This window comes from Cetorhinus maximus, chromosome 17, assembly GCF_964194155.1.
Source record: "Cetorhinus maximus chromosome 17, sCetMax3.hap1.1, whole genome shotgun sequence".
NCBI classification, from domain to species: Eukaryota; Metazoa; Chordata; class Chondrichthyes; order Lamniformes; family Cetorhinidae; genus Cetorhinus; species Cetorhinus maximus.
The window spans coordinates 7,027,019-7,046,159 of NC_135895.1; the positions used below are offsets into that span (position 1 = coordinate 7,027,019).

The window sequence follows — 19,141 nt, forward strand, 5'->3', positions numbered from 1 at the left end:
TGAGTGGTCAGTACGCTGCCTGTTGCCGCTGCTGCTTGTCCCGGTGTGAACGGTGCGGGGCGCAGCAGCAGCAGCGGCAGCGGCGCCGGGAGGAGCGGCCGCCTCTGCGAAAGGGAAAGAAAAGAGTGAAACCGGAAAAAGCCTCAGCGAGTCTGAGCCCGACTCCCCCGCAAACAGGGCGCGGACAGCGTCTCCCTTCCCCAGCGCCACAGCCACAGGCACAGCCAGAGCCAGAGAGATGTCGGCCGCCGCTAACCTCAGCACCACCAGGAAGATGGTGCAGCAGCTCCGCTCCGAGCTGGGGATCAAGAGGCTGAAGGTGAGCGGGTGGGAGCGGCGGAGACAGAGACAGAGCCTGAGCCCGGGGCGGGGGGTTTAACCTGAGCCCGGGGCGGGGGGGGATTAACCTGAGCCCGGGGGTGGGGGGGTTTAACCTGAGCCGGGGGGGGGTTTAACCTGAGCCCGGGGGGGGGGGGTTTAACCTGAGCCCGGGGCGGGGGGTTTAACCTGAGCCCGGGGCGGGGGGTTTAACCTGAGCCCGGGGCGGGGGGTTTAACCTGAGCCCGGGGCGGGGGGTTTAACCTGAGCCCGGGGCGGGGGGTTTAACCTGAGCCCGGGGCGGGGGGTTTAACCTGAGCCGGGGGGAAAGGGTGCGGGACCCAGAGACAAGTGGGATCCGGAGCTCCCTCCAGTCGCCGCTCCCTGTAACCCGCAGCGTGTCCGCAAAGCAGCAGCAGAGAGACCCCCACCTCCCTCCCCATCAGTGATCGAATCGCACGCAGGGAGGCCATTCGGCCCATCGTGCCAGCCCTGGCTCTTTCCAAGAGCTTATCCTCCCTCCTACTCTAGTCCCACTTCCCCATAATCCTGCAATTCACCCCCTCCTTTCCCCCCCTTTACAAATATTTACCCCATTTCCCCTTTTGCAAGCTGCTATTTCTGATCTGCTTTCAAACAGAGAATTGTCAGCAGATCCAAAATGGCAAAGGGTGAGTTTACTCGCTGGCCCTTGTGTGTGTGTGTGTGTGTGTGTGTTTATGGAGGTGAACTTTATTTCCCATTCACCCCAAGATTGTTACCTCTAGTCTGGAGCTTGCTAATCACTTCGTAAGACTCTTCCTTTTCATGAGTTTCATCCCATCCCTTTCTTAAGGACATTTAAAATCCAGTCCCTCCCTCCGACTCCCACTGGGACTGAATCTTTGGTTCTCTTTAACATGACCTGCTTTAATTGTCACACCTTTAGTTAAAAGCAATAGCTCACACATGCGCCTTAATGTGTTTAAGTGAGTTTCTGAGATGTCTCCTATCCTATGCTGTCTGTGAATTACCTCCCTTCATCTCCCTGTCAACAGCTCTGCGTGTTTTCTGTGTATTTTTTTTTTAAGATTGGCACAATTTTGGAAAGGGATTTAGGTAGTTCCAAGTGTAAAGATTTCACAACAGCCCATCTTTGGGGTGTGCTTTTCCTTCCATCCAGTCATGTCTTAATTTACAAGTGAAATGTTGAAAAACCTGTGAGCAAAACAATTCTCTCTTTCTCTGCCCCTTTCTCTGAAGAAAGAAAGAAGTTAGTTATAAAATAAACACTTCCTTGAACTGAGCAAATGCTCAGGGCATTGTAAACTTCCGTGTCATTCTTATGAGGAAGCAGAGCTTTAGCTCCTTGTAAATAACATTATGACACTTTCAGATCAGACCAAATATTGAATTAGACCTCGTCACAAGGAGTGAACACTTGCTTGCTAAGAGCTAAGTGAGCTCGACTGACTGTTCTAAAGTTCCTTATCCCTGTCAGGTTCAGTAGGATTTTTAATCGCCATTATATCCAGTGTTTCAGTTTCTGTAATTGACACAATCACTCCTAAGGCCAGGACAAGAATATTGCCTCACATACCATTAGCATTACCAGGAAGCTGACGGAGGTCTGTAGGAATCTTATTGACTGTTGAATTGTGTAAAGCATAAGTTCTGCAGAAGTGCATGTGGAGTGATTGTACCTGTTGTTGTTTTAAGTATTTTTGAATGTCTGCGCAATTCTAAAATTCTGTTAATAATTTCCGTTTTAGTTTTAAACAGTACAATGTGACATCACAGTACTCGTTGCACATCAGGATCAGCCGCCAGTACAAGATATCATATAAATGTGATACATACAAAGTTGTAAATTTCACAAGTTGGGAGAGGAAACTGAAATTTGCTGCAATAACAGTGGGTTAGGGAGAGAGTCCAAATTGCAACACTTATGCTGCAAATATGGCTTGGGGTCTTTGGTATCAGAGCTCACTTTCTGCGTCCTTTCGCTACTCAGAACCCCATCAGTGTGAATCTTGTGTCACCTTGGTCTGATAAGTGTTTCTTCTTAATTTGGAATATAAATTTAATATGTAATTTGATTTTGTATAAAGGTGATCCTTTTGGTTACATTAGAGGTGCATATTCTCTTTGAGCTCCCTGTTTGTTCAGTATGTTGATAGTCCTTGTCTTCTGTGAAACTTGCCCCTTTATGGTCAAATTCATGATAACGATCAAAAATATTATGAAGACATGGATTAGGTAGGGTAATGGAGGGAAAAAACAAGAACTTAAATGTAGAAAAACGTTTTGGAGGGATCGAGGAGAAATACAGATGAAAGGAAGTTAGAACCAGACAACAGGCTGCGGCACTAGTTACCAGTGGGTGAGTTTTGAGAAGATTTTTAAAGGTGGAGGAGGAATGGTTTAGGGAAGGAACTCCAGAGAGTGAGGGCCAAGATGGCTGAAGGCTCCCTTATCAGTGATTGGCTTAAAGAAGATGAGATGTACAGAAAGCCAAAGTAGGGGGGGAATGTAAGATTGGAGGGGGAATGAATGGGCAAATCTGTGGAGGGATTCATTTAAGTAGCTGTGGAACTCTGTTAGGAAGCCCCTCCCTAACAGCACTGTGGGTGTACCTACACCACATGGACCGCAGCGATTCACGAAGGCAGCTCACCACCACCTTCTAGAGGGCAACTAGGGATGGGCAATAAATGCTGGCCCAGCCAGCGAAACCCACAGCCTATGAAAGAATAAAAAAAAATAATAATTTAATAAACATTTGGCTGCTGTGGCTGTTAAAGTCATTCGAGATGGAGTGGCTTTCCTCATCTGTATTTTGGGCTGTTTTCGACTGCTAATGTACCAAAAATTTACAGGCTGGTTCTCTATTTGGTGATTCATCGGATTGAGCCTGTCATCAAGTATTAGTCCTCTCGCTGCCGAGTGCCAGTTTCTATCCAGGGAATTGAAAGCTTGTGCAACAACTTCAAATTATACCATGCTTTTAACAAAATAAAACAGCCCCAGGCGCTTCACAGGAGCATCATAAAACTAAATGTGACACCGAGTCACAGCAAGAGATTTTAGGGCAGATTTCTTAAAGCTTGGTTTAAAGGAGCATCTTAAGAAGCGAGATGGAGAGGTTTAAGGGGCTTAGGGCCTTGGCAGCTGAAGGTGTAGCCATCGATGGTGGAGCAATTAAAATCAGGGATGCTCGAGAGGCCAGAATTGGAGGAGCGCAGAGATCTTAAAGGGTTGTGAGACTGGAGGAGATTACAGAAAGAGGTAAGGCTAGGTAGGGATTTGAAAACAAAAATGAGAATTTTAAAATCGAGGCGTCGCTTGACTGGGAGCCAGTATAGGTCATTGAGCGCAAGGGTGATAGAGGAATGGGAGTTAATGCAGCAGAGTTTTGGATAATGGAGGGCAGAATGTGGGAGCCCAGCCATAAGTGCATTGGAATAGTCGAGGCTAAAGGCAACAAAGGTAGCAGATGGGCTGAGTAAGGGACAGAGTCTTGTGATGTTATGGAGGTGGCAATAGGCAGTCTTGGTGATGGCATTGATAGGACATGAAGGCTGGTTTAGCCTCGGCCAGTTCCCAGAGAGAAAAATGGAATTGGTAGCTGGAGAACAGTGTGCAGCACCCACTGAAGATAATGGCTTCAGTCTCCACAATATTTAATTAGAAAACATTTCTCCTCATCTAATGCTGAACGTCGAATAAGCAGCCTGATAATTTACAGACAGTGCAGGAGCTGAGAGAGGTGCTGGTGAGGTAGAACTGGCTGTCATTGGTGTACATGTGGAAACTGATGTGTTTTTGGATGATATCGCTGAGGGGCAGTATGTGTATGTGAGAAATAGGAAGGGGCCAAGGATAGATCCTTAGGGAAACACCAGAGGTTACAGCGTGGGAAGAGAAGCCATTGCACGTGATTCTTTGACTATGATTAGAAAGGTAAGAATGGAATCAGGTGTGAGCAGACCCACCCAGCTGTTGCAATGCAGAGTAACCTTGACAGCGCTAACTGACTGTAATAGGAGCAGTAACTGGTGTGGTTTTAAAATGATCCGGTAACAATACTATCGTGATATAAACATGGTCCTCGGTTGGTCACCACATGTAGACCTCCATCTCTGATGCATGAGACAACAAATGCATCCTTGGGGTAGCATCCTTGTTGCTTTCTGACAGCTGCATTCAGAAGTGACTCCATACTGTCTTAGGATTTTTACCAATTACATCTGGTTCTATTGTAAACTAGGTACTTGTATCCCATGCAGATAATTTTTGGAACAACGTAAGTTATGGCTACAGTAGAAACTCTCACTTTGTTCCATAAGTCAATAATTGAAATAATGTTCAAAAAGGCAGCTCAGGGTTTTGTCCTGTGTACTGGGAACAAACTGATGTCTTCTGTTTCACACTCTCTTCAAACTTTAGGATTAAGAAGAGTTTTCTCAAAGATGTCTAACCTTCTTTACCATGAAGTCTCATTTAAGAGGATTTAAATTATGTTAAACTTTACCTTTTGTTGTTTCTTGGCTTCAGATATCTCCTGCATTCTCATTTCCCTCCCGATATCCTCATTGTGTTTGGTGTAGAATTTATCAAACAGTTTCTTGCTCCGTAACTCTTTTTATTTTATTTATTCTTTCACACGATGTGGGCACCGCTGGCAAGGCCAGCATTTATTGCCCACTTTGAACTGAGAGACTCGCGAGGCCATTTCAGAGGGCAGTTAAGAGTTAACCACATTGCTGTGGGTCTGGAGTCACATGTAGGCCTGACCAGGTAAGGGCGGCACATTTCCTACCCTAAAGGGTAGGATCCAGATGGGTTTTTATGACAATCAATGATAGTTGTGATGGTCACCATTACTGAGACTAGCTTTATATTCCAGATTTTATTAATTGAATTTAAATTCCACAAGCTGCCATGGTGGGATTTGTATCCATGTCACCAGAGCCTGGTGGGCCTCTGGATTACTACTCCAGTGACATTACCATTAACCACCGTCTCACCTCAGGAGTTCCTGAACACCTCTCTCCTTCCTCAAGAGATCTTCATGCGTTTAATCCCTAATGCAATTTGCAATTGGAGGGGAACACCACCACCTGGAAGTTCCCCTCCAAGTCACTCACCATCCTGACTTGGAAATATATCGCCGTTCCTTCACTGTCGCTGGGTCAAAATCCTGGAACTCCCTCCCTAACAGCATTCTGGGTGTACCCACACCACATGGACTGCAGCAATTAAAGAAGGCAGCTCACCACCACCTTCTCAAGGGCAATTAGGGATGGGCAATAAATGCTGGCCCAGCCAGTGAAGCCCACATCCCATAAATGAATTTTTAAAAATTATTTTCTATGCTGTTTTCCAGCTTTGTAGTGTCCTTTGGGTCTGGCTATTCACCTTTGTGTCTGGGAACTAATTAACTCCACTGCCCATTGATTAGCAGAACAATTTATCACTAGTTTTACTATTCTTTGATTCTTTTTTTAGTTGTGCTGAAGCAGGCAGCCCACATCAGGTAATGAGAGTACTGGTGCCAATATTTCTCCTGTAAATCTATAGCTGATTCAGTACAACTATGCAAGAACAGGATTATCATCACCAAAGCTCTATTGTTCAGTACTTGTCTGCTTTGGTCCTGTAGCTAGGTATGACTTCATTATACCTCACTGTAATTAATGCACTTGACACTAAACACTTAGCTTCAAAGTGGATTTAACATGTCTGCCGTGCTGAATCAGAGGTTGTGGGTTCAAGGCCCAGGCTTGAACACATAATCTAGGCAATACCTAGGGAGCATTGCACTGTTAGTGGTGACATCCTTTGGATGAGATGTTAACTTGGGGCCCCTATACATCCTCTGAGATGGACATAAGAGATCTCAGGGCACTATTTTGAAGAAATTGAGGGGAGTTTTAACCAATGTCCCAGCCAATATTTATCCCTCGACTAACACTCAAAACAGATGATGTGACCATTTGTGGGATCTTGCTGCACACAAATTGGCTATCGCATTTTTCTACACTTGATATCCCTTCATAAATACTTCAATGGCTGTATAATGCTTTGGGATGTTCAGAGGTCATGAAAGGTGTTATAAAAATTCCTAAGCACTTCTAAGCAATCAAGCTTTCTGTCACTGACATTTGAGTTTACCTCTATAGAGATACATTTTTGTGCTAATAAGTTATAAAGACAGAAACATTGGGGACATTTCAAATACAGCTAGGCATTATGATGGAAGAATGAATGTACCAGCGGGATCTTTGATCAGTTGAATAGCCTTCCCTTACCCTGCTTTCTTTTATATATTGCTAATGGTCAGTGCTTTTCTGAATGTCCTGGCCCTATTCTCATTGAGCTACAACAATGTCATTCTATACACCCTTCTTCCCGGCATTGAAATCTGTACTGTTTTTCATTTGTTCACAGGATGTGGGCATCGCTGGCTAGACCAGCATTTATTGCCCATCCTTAATTGCCCTCGAGAAGGTGGTGGTGAGCTGCCTTCTTGAATCGCTGCAGTCCATGTTGTGTGGGTACACCCAGAGTGCTGTTAGGGAGGGAGCTCCAGGATTTTGACCCAGCGACAGTGAAGGAACGGCGATATATTTCCAAGTCAGGGCGGTGAGTGACTTGGAGGGGAGCTTGCAGATGGTGGTGATCCCATGCATCTGCTGCCTTTGTCCTTCTAGGGCTAGAGGTCACGGGTTTGGAAGGTGCTGTCAAAGGAGCCTTGGTGAGTTGCTGCAGTAGATAGTACACACTGCTGCCACTCTGTGTTGATGGTGGAGGGAGTGAATGTTGAAGGTAATGGATGGGGTGCCAATCAAGCAGGCTGCTTTGTCTTGGATGGTGTCAAGCTTCCTGTGTGTTGTTGGAGCTGCACTCATCCGGGCAAGTGGGGAGTATTCCATCACACTCCTGACTTGTGCCTTGTAGATGGTGGACAGGCTTTGGGAGTTAGTGGGTGAGCTACTTACTGCAGAATTCCCAGCATCTGACTTACTCTTGTAGCCACAGTATTTATATGGCTAGTCCAGTTCAGTTTCTGGTCGATAGTAACCCACAGAATGTTGATAGTGGGGGATTCAGTGATGGTAATGCCATTGAATGTCAAGGGGAGATGGTTGGATTCTCTCTTGTTGGAAATGGTCATTGCCTGGCACTTGTGTGATGTAAATGTTACTTGCTACTTAACAGCTCAAGCCCGATTATTGTCCAGGTCTTGCTGCATTTGGACATGGACTCCGTCAGTATTTGAGGAGTTTTGAATGGTGCTGAACATTGTACAATCGTCAGTGAACATCCCCACTTCTGACCTTATGATGGAAGGAAGGTCATTGATGAAGCAGCTGAAGATGGTTAGGCTGAGGTCACTACCCTGAGGAACTCCTGCAGTGATGTCCTGGGACTGAGATAATTGACCTCCAACAACCACAACCATCTTCCTTCCTCCTAGGTATGACTCCAACCAGTGGAAAGTTTTCTCCCTGATTCCCATTCACTCCAGTTTTGCTGGGGCTCCTTGATGCCACGCTCGATCAAATACTGCCTTGATGTCAAGGGCAGTCACTCTCACCTCACTTCTGGAGTTCAGCTCTTTTGTCCATGTTTGAAGCAAGGCAGTAATGAGGCCAGGAGCTGAGTGGCCCTGGCAGAACACAAACTGGGCATCAGTGAGCAGGTTATTGCCAAGCAAGTGCCGTTCGATGGCACTGTCAACGACCCCTTCCTTCACTTTACTGATGATCAAGAGAAGACTGACGGGGCGGTAATTGGCCGGATGGGTTGGTCGTTTTTGTGTACAGGACATATCTGGGTAATTTTCCACATAGCCGGTAGATGCCAGTGTTGTAACTGTACTGGAACAGCTTGGCTAGGGGCGCGGCAAGTTCTGCAGCACAAGTCTTCAGTATTATTGCCAGAATGTTCTCAGGGCCTGTAGCCTTCGCAGTATCCAGCGCCATCAGCCGTATCTTGATATCACGTGGAGTGAATCGAATTGGCTGAAGACTGGCATCTGTGATGCGGGGGACCTCCGGAGGTGGCCGAGATGGATCATCCACCTGGCACCTGGCCTTTGTGGCTCAAGGTGGCAGAAAATGCTTCAGCCTTGTCTTTTGCATTGATGTGTTGGACTCCCCAATCATTGAGGATGGGGATATTTGTGGAGCCTCCTCCTCCAGTGAGTTGTTTAATTGTCCACCACCATTCACAACTGGACATGTCAGGACTGCAGAGCTTAGATCTGATCTGTTGGTTGTGGGATCGATTAGCTCTGTATATCGCATGCTGCTTATGCTGTTTGGCACGCAAGTAGTCCTGAGTTGTAGCTTCATCAGGTTGGCACCTCATTTTTAGGTATGCTTGATGTTGCTTCTGGCATGCCCTCCTGCACTCTTCATTGAACAGGGTTGATGTCCCGACTTGGTGGTAATGGTAGAGTGGGGGATATGCCGGGTTTGTGGTTGAGTACAATTCTGCTGCTGCTGATGGCCCACAGCGCCTCATGGATGCCCAGTTTTGAGTTGCTAGATCTGTTCGAAATCTATCCCATCTAGCATGCTGGTAGTGCCACATAATATGATGGAGGGTGTCCTCAATGTGAAGGCAGGACTTTGTCTCCACAAGGACTGTGTGGTTGTCACTGCTACCAATACTGTCATGGACAGATGCATCTGAGACAGGCAGGTTGGTGAGGACGAGGTCAAGTATGTTTTTCCCTCTTGTTGGTTCCCTCACCACCTGCCGCAGACCCAGTCTAGCAGCTATGTCCTTTAGGACTCGGCCAGCTAGAACTGTCCTGATGCCACTGAGCCATTCTTGGTGATGGATATTGAAGTCCCCCACCCAGAGTACATTCTGCACTCAACGTTTCCTCCAAGTACTGTACAACGTGGGAGAGTACTGATTCATCAGCTGAGAGGGCACAATAAGTGGTAATCAGCAGGATGTTTGCTTGCTGATGATTGACCTGATGCCATGAGACTTCAGAGGGTCCGGAGTTGATGCAGGGCAACTCTTTCCCGACTGTATACCACTGTGCCACCACCTCTGCTGGGTCTGTCCTGCCAGGGGGACAGGACATACCCAGGGATGGTGATGGTGGTGTCTGGGACATTGTCTGTAAGGTATGATTCCGTGAGAATGACTATGTCAGACTGTTGCTTGACTAGTCTGTGAGACAGTTCTCCCAATTTTGGCACTAGCCCCCGGATGTTAACAAGGAGGACTTTGCAGGGTCAACAGGGCTGAATTTGCTGTTGTCATTTCTGGTGCCTAGGTCGATGCAGGGTGATCCGTCCGATTTCATTCCTTTTAGGCTTCGTAGTGGGGTTGATACAACAGAGTGGCTTGCTAGGCCATTTCAGAGGGAAGTTAAGAATCAACCACATTGTTGTCAGCCTGGGGTCATATGTAGGCCAGACAGAGTAAGGACGGCAGATTTCCTTCCCTAAAGGGCATTAGTAAACCAGGTGGGTTTTTGATGGACTAGCCGACAATGGTTTCATGGTCACCATCACTGAGATTGCTTTCTTTCAGTTTCAGATTTATAAATTAAATTGAAATGTTGCCATGGTGGGATTTGAAGCCTATTAGCCCGGGCCTATGGATTACTCACCCAGTGGCATTATCACTACGCCACCATCTGCCCTAACAGCTTTTCTTACCTAACTTACCTGTTCCAGAATTTTAAGTCTGGAAATCCTCATCCTCCTTTATTCTCCCTGTCTTCCTACAAAGAACAAGCCTTTAAAACCCTTTGGCACCAGCTAATTGCTACTTCCTCATTTGCCTACTTATTTACCTGGTCACTTCACCTTGTTTCCTCAATAACATTCACTCTGAACCGTAGCAAAATCTGTTACTAAACAAACCTCTGCTTGTGAATTCTAACATTCTCAGAAACTAGGAAATGGAGCAGTTCATGTAATGTGAATTGTCTGTAAGCGGTTCTTCCAATCACACACTATTTAATTGAAATTATAGTACCCTAACTTTTGTTGGAATTAGTTAGAATTTTACTGTACAAAACCGCAACAGGCCATTGAACCAACAGCCTGCACTGGTGTTCCTGCTCTACATGAGTCTCCTCCCACCTCTCCATCTCATCCTATCAATATTTGCATATTAATTTTTCCATCATGTGTTAGCCTAGCTTTCCTTTACATGCATCTATATTTAAGGAAGGATATAATTGCATCGGAGGCAGTACAGCAAAGGTTCACTAGATTGGTCTCTTGGATGAGGGGGTTGTCCGATGATGAGAGGCTGAGCAAATTTGGCCTAAATTTCCTGGCGTTTAGAAGAATGAGAGGTGATCTCATTGAAATATACAAGATTCTGAAGGGGCTTGATAGGGTAGATACTGAGAGGTTGTTTCCATTCGGGGAATCTAAAACCGGGGGCACAGTCTCAGGATAAGGGGCCAATCATTTAGGACTGAGCTGAGGAGAAATGACTTCACACAAAGGGTTGTGAACCTGTGGGAATTAAGGGGTCTAGAACTAGGGGTCACTGTTTGAAAATAAGGGGAGGCCCATTTAAAACAGAGATGAGGTGAAATCTTTTCCCTGAGGGCTGTGAATCTTTGGAACTCTCTTCCTGAAAAGGCAGTGGAAGCAGAGTCTTTGAATATTTTTAAGGCAGAGGCAGATAGATTCTTGGTAAGCAAGGGGGTGTTAGATTATCGGCGGTAGGTGGGATGCAGATTTCAGGTGACTATCAGATCAGCCATGATCTTATTAAATGGCGGAGCAGGCTCGAGGGGCTGAATGGCCTATTCCTGCTCCTAGTTCGTATGACATGGGAAGTGGGTGGGAAAATAGAATTGAAGCCCAAGATCAGCCATGATTGTAACTGAATAGCAGAACAGGCTCGATGGGCCGAATGGTTTACTACTACTCTTATTTCTTCTGTTCTTGTGCACTAATCACTTCAATCATTCCCTGTGGTAATGAGTTGCACAATACCGCCACTCTCTTGATAAAGATGTTTCACCTGAATTCCTTATTGGGTTTATTAGTCACTGGCTTATGGTGCTGGCTGCTAGTTTTAATTTTGAATTAATTGATGAAAGGATGCAGAAATGCTCGGACTTGTCTTCAGGATGATGGTTATTGCCAGATGTTGTTCATCACCCACTGGCCAGTTGCTCTGAATGCAGAGGGGGTTTCTGTCATGTAAACTATATACAAAGCAATGGTAACAACTACAATTCCCTGAAACCGACATCAAATAAATATGTCCAAAACAAAAACAGAATTACCTGGAAAAACTCAGCAGGTCTGGCAGCATCGGTGGAGAAGAAATCAGTTAACGCATTCCGTAGGGATCGTTCCCTCCGGGACACCCTGGTCCACTCCTCCATCACCCCCTACTCCTCAACCCCCACCTATGGCACCTCCCCATGCCCACGCAGAAGATGCAACACCTGCCCCTTCACTTCCCCCCTCCTCACCGTCCAAGGGCCCAAACACTCCTTTCAAGTGATGCAGCATTTCACTTGCATTTCCCCTAACTTAGTCTACTGCATTCGTTGCTCCCAATGCGGTCTCCTCTACATTGGAGAGACCAAACGCAAACTGGGCGACCGCTTTGCAGAACACCTGCGGTCTGTCCGCAAGAAAGACCCAAACCTCCCTGTCGCTTGCCATTTTAACACTCCACCCTGCTCTCTTGCCCACATGTCTGTCCTTGGCTTGCTGCATTGTTCCAGTGAAGCCCAACGCAAACTGGAGGAACAGCACCTCATCTTCCGACTAGGCACTTTACAGCCTTCCGGGCTGAATATTGAATTCAACGACTTTAGATCTTAAACTCCCCCTCCCCCCATCCCCACCCCGTTTCTCCCCCCTCCCCCTTTTTTTTCAATAATTTATATAGATTCTTCTTTTCCCACCTATTTCCATTATTTTTAAATCTAAAACTAAAACTTTGTTAGTCTTTCCACCCCACCCGCACTAGAGCTGTACCTTGAGTGTCCTGCCTTCCATTCTTAATTAGCACTTTTCTTAGATAATATCACCACCTTCAACACCTCTTTGATCCTTTTGTCTGTGACATCTTTTGATTATCTGCTCCTATCACTGCTTGCTTGTCCTTACAACCACCCCACCCTCAACTTCTCTCTCCCTCCGCCCCCCACCTTAAACCAGCTTATATTTCACCTCTCTCCTAACTATACTCACCGATGCTGCCAGACCTGCTGAGTTTTTCCAGGTAATTCTGTTTTTGTTTTGGATTTCCAGCATCCGCAGTAGCTTTTAGCTTTTTGTTTTTAAATAAGTATGTCCAATTAGTTAGAAAAAGGGGTGAAGAAAGATCAACAGCCAATTTCAGTGATTTTTCTTTCATTCATTCATTCATGGGTGAGAGTGTCGCTGGCAGCATTTGTTATCCATCCCTAATTGCCGTTGAGACAGGATCTGGCAGAGGTGGACTGGAAACAAAAGATTGACCAAGGAAACAGTAAATGAGGTATCAGCCCAGGGTATTCCCATAAGGAGGAATGATTGAGGTATCTCAAACCTAGAGCTCTCTGGACGACAAAGAAAATGGAGATTAAAATAAAACAGGAAAAGGAGTTTTGTGACATGTGAAGGAACAGAATTCGTGGAAAACCAGCATATTACAGAGTGCAGGGGGAATTTGAAAAATGATTTTAAAAATAAGGGCAAAGAGGGAGTCTGAAAATAGTGGGTAACCTAAAAGCAACAACATAATATTTTACTAGCACATAAAAAGTTAAGGAATGGTGGGGCTGATTAGGGACAAATTAGGAAGTCATCTGGAGAGGCAGAGGAACTGAATGAACACTTCGCAAAAGAAGAGGGTGGAGATCAGGATAGAGGGGGAGGGAGTGGAGATATTGGATAGAATAAAAACTTGAGGGGAGCTAAATGGGTTGGCAGCACTTAAAGTTGATGCGTCCCCAGTTCCAGGTAGAATGAACCCCAGGTTGCTGAGGGAAGCGAGGGTGGAAATAACAGAAGTTCTGGCCGTAATCTTTCTGCTTGGATGTGCGATTGGAGCAAGAGGATTGGAGGTTTGCAAACTTGGCACTGCTGTTCGAAAAGTTGGGTGGGGAGAGAGAGAGAGACGAACCTGATTCTGGGCTAAAAGCAAAAAACTGCAGATGCTGGAAATCCAAAACTAAAACAAAAATACCTGGAAAAACTCAGCAAGTCTGGCAGCATCTGCGGAGGGGAACACAGTTAATGTTTTGAGTCTGAATGACCCTTCAACAGAACAAAGTAAAAATAGAAAAGAGGTGAAATATAAGCTGGTTTAATGGGGGGTGGGGGGGGTGGGTGGGGTGGGTGGGGGCGACAGGTAGAGCTAGTGATAGGTGGAGATAACCAAAAGATGTCACAGACAAAAGGACAAAGAGGTGTTGAAGGTGGTGATATTATCTAAAGGAATGTGCTAATTAAGGGTAGAAAGCAGGACGAGCAAGGTACAGATAGCCCTAGTCGGGGTGGAGGGAAGGGATCGAAATAGGCTAAAAGGTAGAGATAAAACAATGGATGGAAATACATTTAAAAATAATGGAAATAGGTGGGAAAAGAAAAATCTATATAAATTATATAAATCTATATATTCTTTTCCCAACTATTTCCATTATTTTTAAATGTATTTCCATCCATTGTTTTATCTCTACCTTTTAGCCTATTTTGATCCCTTCCCTCCACCCCACCCCCACTAGGGCTATCTGTACCTTGCTCGTCCTGCTTTCTACCCTTAATTAGCACATATAATATCACCACCTTCAACACCTCTTTGTCCTTTTGTCTGTGACATCTTTTGGTTATCTCCACTTATCACTGGTCCTCTATCCAGCTCTACCTGTCCCACCCCCCCACCCCCCCTTTAAACCAGCTTATATTTCACCTCTCTTCTATTTTTCCTTAGTTCTGTTGAAGGGTCATTCGGACTCGAAACGTTAACTGTGCTCCTCTCCGCAGATGCTGCCAGACTTGCTGAGTTTTTCCTGATACTGGGCTACGTAGTCTAATGTTAGTGGTGGAAAAACTATTTTAGAACATTATCACGGTCCAAATGAATTCCCATTTTGAGAAGCATGAGCTAATACGGATCGAGAATCCTTTACCCGTAAATCCGAAATCCAAACACATCCAAAAACTGCTCTTCTTTTGAACCTCATTGACCATTAGCTTGGGAAGTCCAGTTCTTTGTCTGCCCTGTTTACCTTGCAATTTGTGTGGTGAACATGTCAAAAAGAAACTTCTTAAAGGTATTCTATTTATTATCCAGTGATGCATCTTACTTTTCTAGCCATTTTATGTACTTTAGACTATAGCTAGCCCAGGCTTAGGCTATTGGAAGGTAAGTTTATATGCAGTGTCCGAAAACCAAAATGATCTGAAATGCAATCGTCCCCGAGGTTTTTGGATAGAGAGTGCTTGACATGTAATGGACAGGCAGCACAGATTTGTTCAAAGTTCATCGTATCTAACTAACCTGATTTGAGCTGTTGATGAGATAACAAAGAATTGTTAAGGTCTGGAATGCACAACCTGAAAGGGTGGCAGAAGCAAATTTCATTGGAAATTTCAAAAGGCAGTGGGTCATGACCTTCAAGAGGACTAATTTTCAGGATTATGGGGGGGGAAAAAGCTGGAGTGTGGGACTAAATTGTACAGCCCTTTCAAAGAGCCAGCACAGGAAGATTGGCTGAAAGGGTAATCCGTGCGCTATATTATTCTATAATGAGGAGTTGTTGAGGCCAACTCTCAAATCAATAGTCTGTAAAACCTGGGTGAGAATCTGCCATCTACCCACCCCACCACTGGGACCTGATTTCTTCCCTCTAATCCATTCAAATCTTTCCTCACATTCCTGTCCTGCCACCACCTCAAATAGGACCAAAATCTCTGGCCCAGAGAGGGTAGCTGGCTGCTCCTAACATTTCCGTTTGCAGATATAAAATTATTTGTTTGTTCTTGTGCTGGATCTCAATGAGTAGTTTCTACAAGCCCAGTTGCCAATCTCTTGGATGGTAACCCAGACTACTTTGGGCAAACATATATTGTTGCCAAAGAATAGGATTAGTTACAAAAACAAAAATAGCTGAAAAAACTCAGCAGGTCTGACAGCATCTGCGGCGAGGAGCACAGTTAACATTCGAGTCCGTATGACTCTTCATCAGAACTAAAGAAATATAGAAATGAGGTGGAATATAAGCTGGCTGAAGGGGGGGTGGGGATGGGACAGGTAGAGCTGGATAGAGGGCCAGTGATAGGTGGAGGCAAAGAAGAGATTACCAAAGATGTCATAGACCAAAGGACAAAGAGGTGTTGATGGTGGTGATATTAGCTAAGAAATGTGCTAATGGGGACATTAAGGGTAAAAAGCAGGACGAGCAAGTGACAGATAGCCCTAGTGGGGGTGGGGTGGGGGGGAGGGATCGAAATAGGCTAAAAGGTGGAGAGAAAACAATGGATGGAAATAAATTTAAAAATAATGGAAATAGGTGGGAAAAGAAAAATATATTTTTTAAAATTAGTTAACTCTGAAGCCTTCAGCTGACCTTTACAAAATAATTGTGAGGAAAGGATGTAAAAGTCTATCTTGGTCATCAGGGTTCTGATGGAATCGGGAGTGCTCCTTTAAATAGGGAACAAAGTGGAGAAAGAAATACTTAAAAGATCCTCCAATGTCCAGAGTGGCAGGGGAAGTCTGGACATGGTAGCCCTTATTTCCAGGCCTGTTCCTAACAGTCGTGTTGATTTATGCTGATTGGGTTAGATGGAGAGAGGTGAGACGAGGCTTGTGTAGAGCATAAAAGCTGGCGTGGACCAGTTGAACGGATGGCCTGTCTCTGTACTGTACACGTTATGTAGTGAGCTCACTGCTTATGACAAATGGTTTTCCAAGTACTTTAGTAAACCAGTGAATTTTTCATACAGGGCAGTTGCACTGTTTCTCTTCAGCATGATTACAGTGACGTGTCATGGTGAACAGCCACAAACTTTGTTTATAATGATGCATTTTTTTACTTTTTTGTGTTTCCAAACTTCAGTTATTCAGGGAGTGTCATGAACCATTGGAGGGGAAGGGAGCTTGCAATTAATGAATTGCAAGTTTTACACAAGAACCATGTTTTCAGAATATTGAAATATTGTGGCTCAAGTGTGATGTTCTCTCTCTCTCGCTCTCTCTGTAGTGTTCCTTTCCCAGGAGTCCCCAGAGGTTAGTGCAGCTGGCTTTACTCAGGGAAGTGAGCAGAATTACAGAATGCAATTCCTCAACATTTTAAAAGCCCTAGATGCCGAGATGATAAAACCCCAATGTGACTTTTCTTTAAAATCATCAGAAGTTTTATGCAACGTTGCCTAAAATATTTGTACAAATAGCAACCTGAGATGAAAATACGATTGTATATTTTTTGCCCATAATTTTCCTTCATTGAATGGTGGTTTCTAGAAAGATTGTGAACACGTGTCCTGCTCCTAATGATCAGCTCTTTAATGCACCACAAAAAATGGTACTGAAGTTCAGAGGGTTCAATGTCCAGTCTGATAGCACATTATTAAAGGCGTTGCATACAGTCAGCACAGTTGAATACACCATGAAGTGATAACAGCTATAAATTTAACTCTTGTCCCTTCTCTTTGTCCCGTTCCCCCCACCCCCAAATAAAGGTGTCTCAAGCAGCTGCAGATTTGAAGCAGTTCTGTCTGCAGAATGCACAACAGGATCCATTGCTGACCGGAATACACCCAAATACTAATCCTTTCAGGCCGGCTAAACCTTGTTTGCTATTGTAGCGGAAATGTGATTCTACTTTCTTATGGTAAGTCAATGTATGGTTTTCCAAGAACAATAGTTTTCGATTGTTTTTGGTATTTCAAATAAAAGTGCTTTTAGACGCTGATGTTTGATTCAGGGTGGAGGGCCCTGGACTAGCTGATGTTATGTGCCGTAGGGCAGAGTGTGCTGGAGAGGGACATCCTTAGTTAGACTTGTTCATGCATGTTTAGCATCTAAAAACTTTTGATCACAAAGTTGCTGCACATGTAAGCTGGTAAAGGAGCAGCGAGGACAAGGGGGCATCCTGGGCTTTGGTGAACAATGCGATCAATGAGAATAAAGGATTGAGATACAAACAGGAATGACTGAAAGTGGTAGAGGGAGAAAGGCTGCTGAGAACACTAGGAGAACTCCCTGTATTTTTTTGGCTTAGTGCTGTGCTACTTTTGTGCCTACCCAAGCAGCAAGATGGATTTTTTTTAAAAATTCCTTCACAGGATTTGGGTATCTCTAGCTAGGCCAGCAATTATTGCTCACCATAATTGCCCTTGAGAAGGTGGTGGTGAGTGATTTCTTTGAATACAACCCAAGTGGCTTGTTTGGCCAATTCAGAGGCCAGTTAATAGTCAACCAGATTCCTGTGAGGAGCCAGATATAGATGAGACCAGGTAAGGACGGCAGATTTCCTTCTCGATTGGACATTAATGAACCAGGTTATTACGACAATCCAGTAGAGTCATGGTACTGGCTTTTTATTCCAGAGCCATGTCATTGACTGAATTTCAATTCTCCAGTTGTCATGGTGGGATTTGAACTCACGCCTGTGGAGTCAGGTTATATCCTTGGAACATCCCATCCAAGAAAGAGGCTTCAGACATTGGAAAACTCCCTCAGCGCTGCACTGAAAGAGAGTTGTCATATTGGTCCATGGCTCATTTTGGTGGAACATCAGCCCACTCACTGATCAAATAAGAGTCCTTACTCCTCACACACTGTGACTCCTGATGGAATGATAATGGTGATCATGTCCTTTCTGACTGAAGGACTGTATCGTTAGAGAACACTTGCAATAAAAGAGCGAGGGATGGGGCTGAATCGGGGAGTGATTAAAAACTCTTTGAAGTTGGGTCGGGGGCAGGTGAAAGTGGATTATAGACCAAACTGCGTGTCACCCTTAACAGTGAGATGAGGTTGGTGGGGGGCGGGGAAGAGAGTTTGTTTGTCCTGCAGTCAGGCGTAAATATAATTTACGTTACACTCTCCACAAGATAAGTATTTTCATGAGTTGTCTTTTGTTTGGTGGGGGTTGGTGGTCTGGGGGAAGAGTCTTTCAAGGTAAAATGTAACTTGGTGAGTAAGCCTCCCATTATGCCTCATCTTTCATCCCCTCAGCTTGGATGAATTTTACCCGCCCTGTATGGACCATAGGCACTTAGATTGCCCTGTTTTTGGGGCAATAATGTGGCTTGCTAATTACTGTAAATTAATCTTTGTTCCTTGAACTTTTGTCTTCCTTACAGGTTTCTGGGTCTTGTGGGAAATTCACCCTTGGTGCATGTTCTGAAAACAATGAAGATGTTTACACTAATCCTGATTCTCAGTTGCCTTCAGACCAATGGACAAGCCATGTCGGATCTGTTTTTGAAAGCCTCTTAAAATCTGTGCCAACTTTCCTTACTGTCACTTTGTAAATTGTCGGGTTCTTTGATACTGATTTACACTTACCTCATTGAAGCAATGGGGTGCCGTATGTACAACTTTAGTTGCTGCTTGTGCACAATCCTGTTTCTAGAAAGATTTGTACACTGGTAGAGAAAAATTTCAATAAAGATCCTAAGTGATTTATGTATTTTATATAGTTAAATGCATCATGAAAGTATACTGTATATACTAATGTGAACGGTTGAACACTTGGTATACCACAAACCCCCTCACTCCCAGAATATTTATGACTCTCAAAATGAGTCTCAGTAATTCAATGCTTCTAGCCATCTCAATTTGTACCTTTGTTTTGACCTTTCTCTGTTCAGCTGGTACATTCTTG

General features: G+C 44.7%; 1 protein-coding gene across 1 annotated transcript; it reads left to right on the top strand.

Moving 5' to 3' along the window:
• Positions 1 to 200: 200 nt before the first annotated feature.
• Positions 201 to 18,946, top strand: LOC144692162 (guanine nucleotide-binding protein G(I)/G(S)/G(O) subunit gamma-5-like). The gene is made up of 3 exons (XM_078560680.1): positions 201 to 319; positions 16,989 to 17,140; positions 18,618 to 18,946. Exons 1-2 carry the CDS (start codon positions 239 to 241, stop codon positions 17,112 to 17,114), a joined length of 207 nt encoding a protein of 68 aa, XP_078416806.1. The 5' UTR covers positions 201 to 238; the 3' UTR covers positions 17,115 to 17,140; positions 18,618 to 18,946.
• The last annotated feature ends 195 nt before the right edge of the window (positions 18,947 to 19,141 follow it).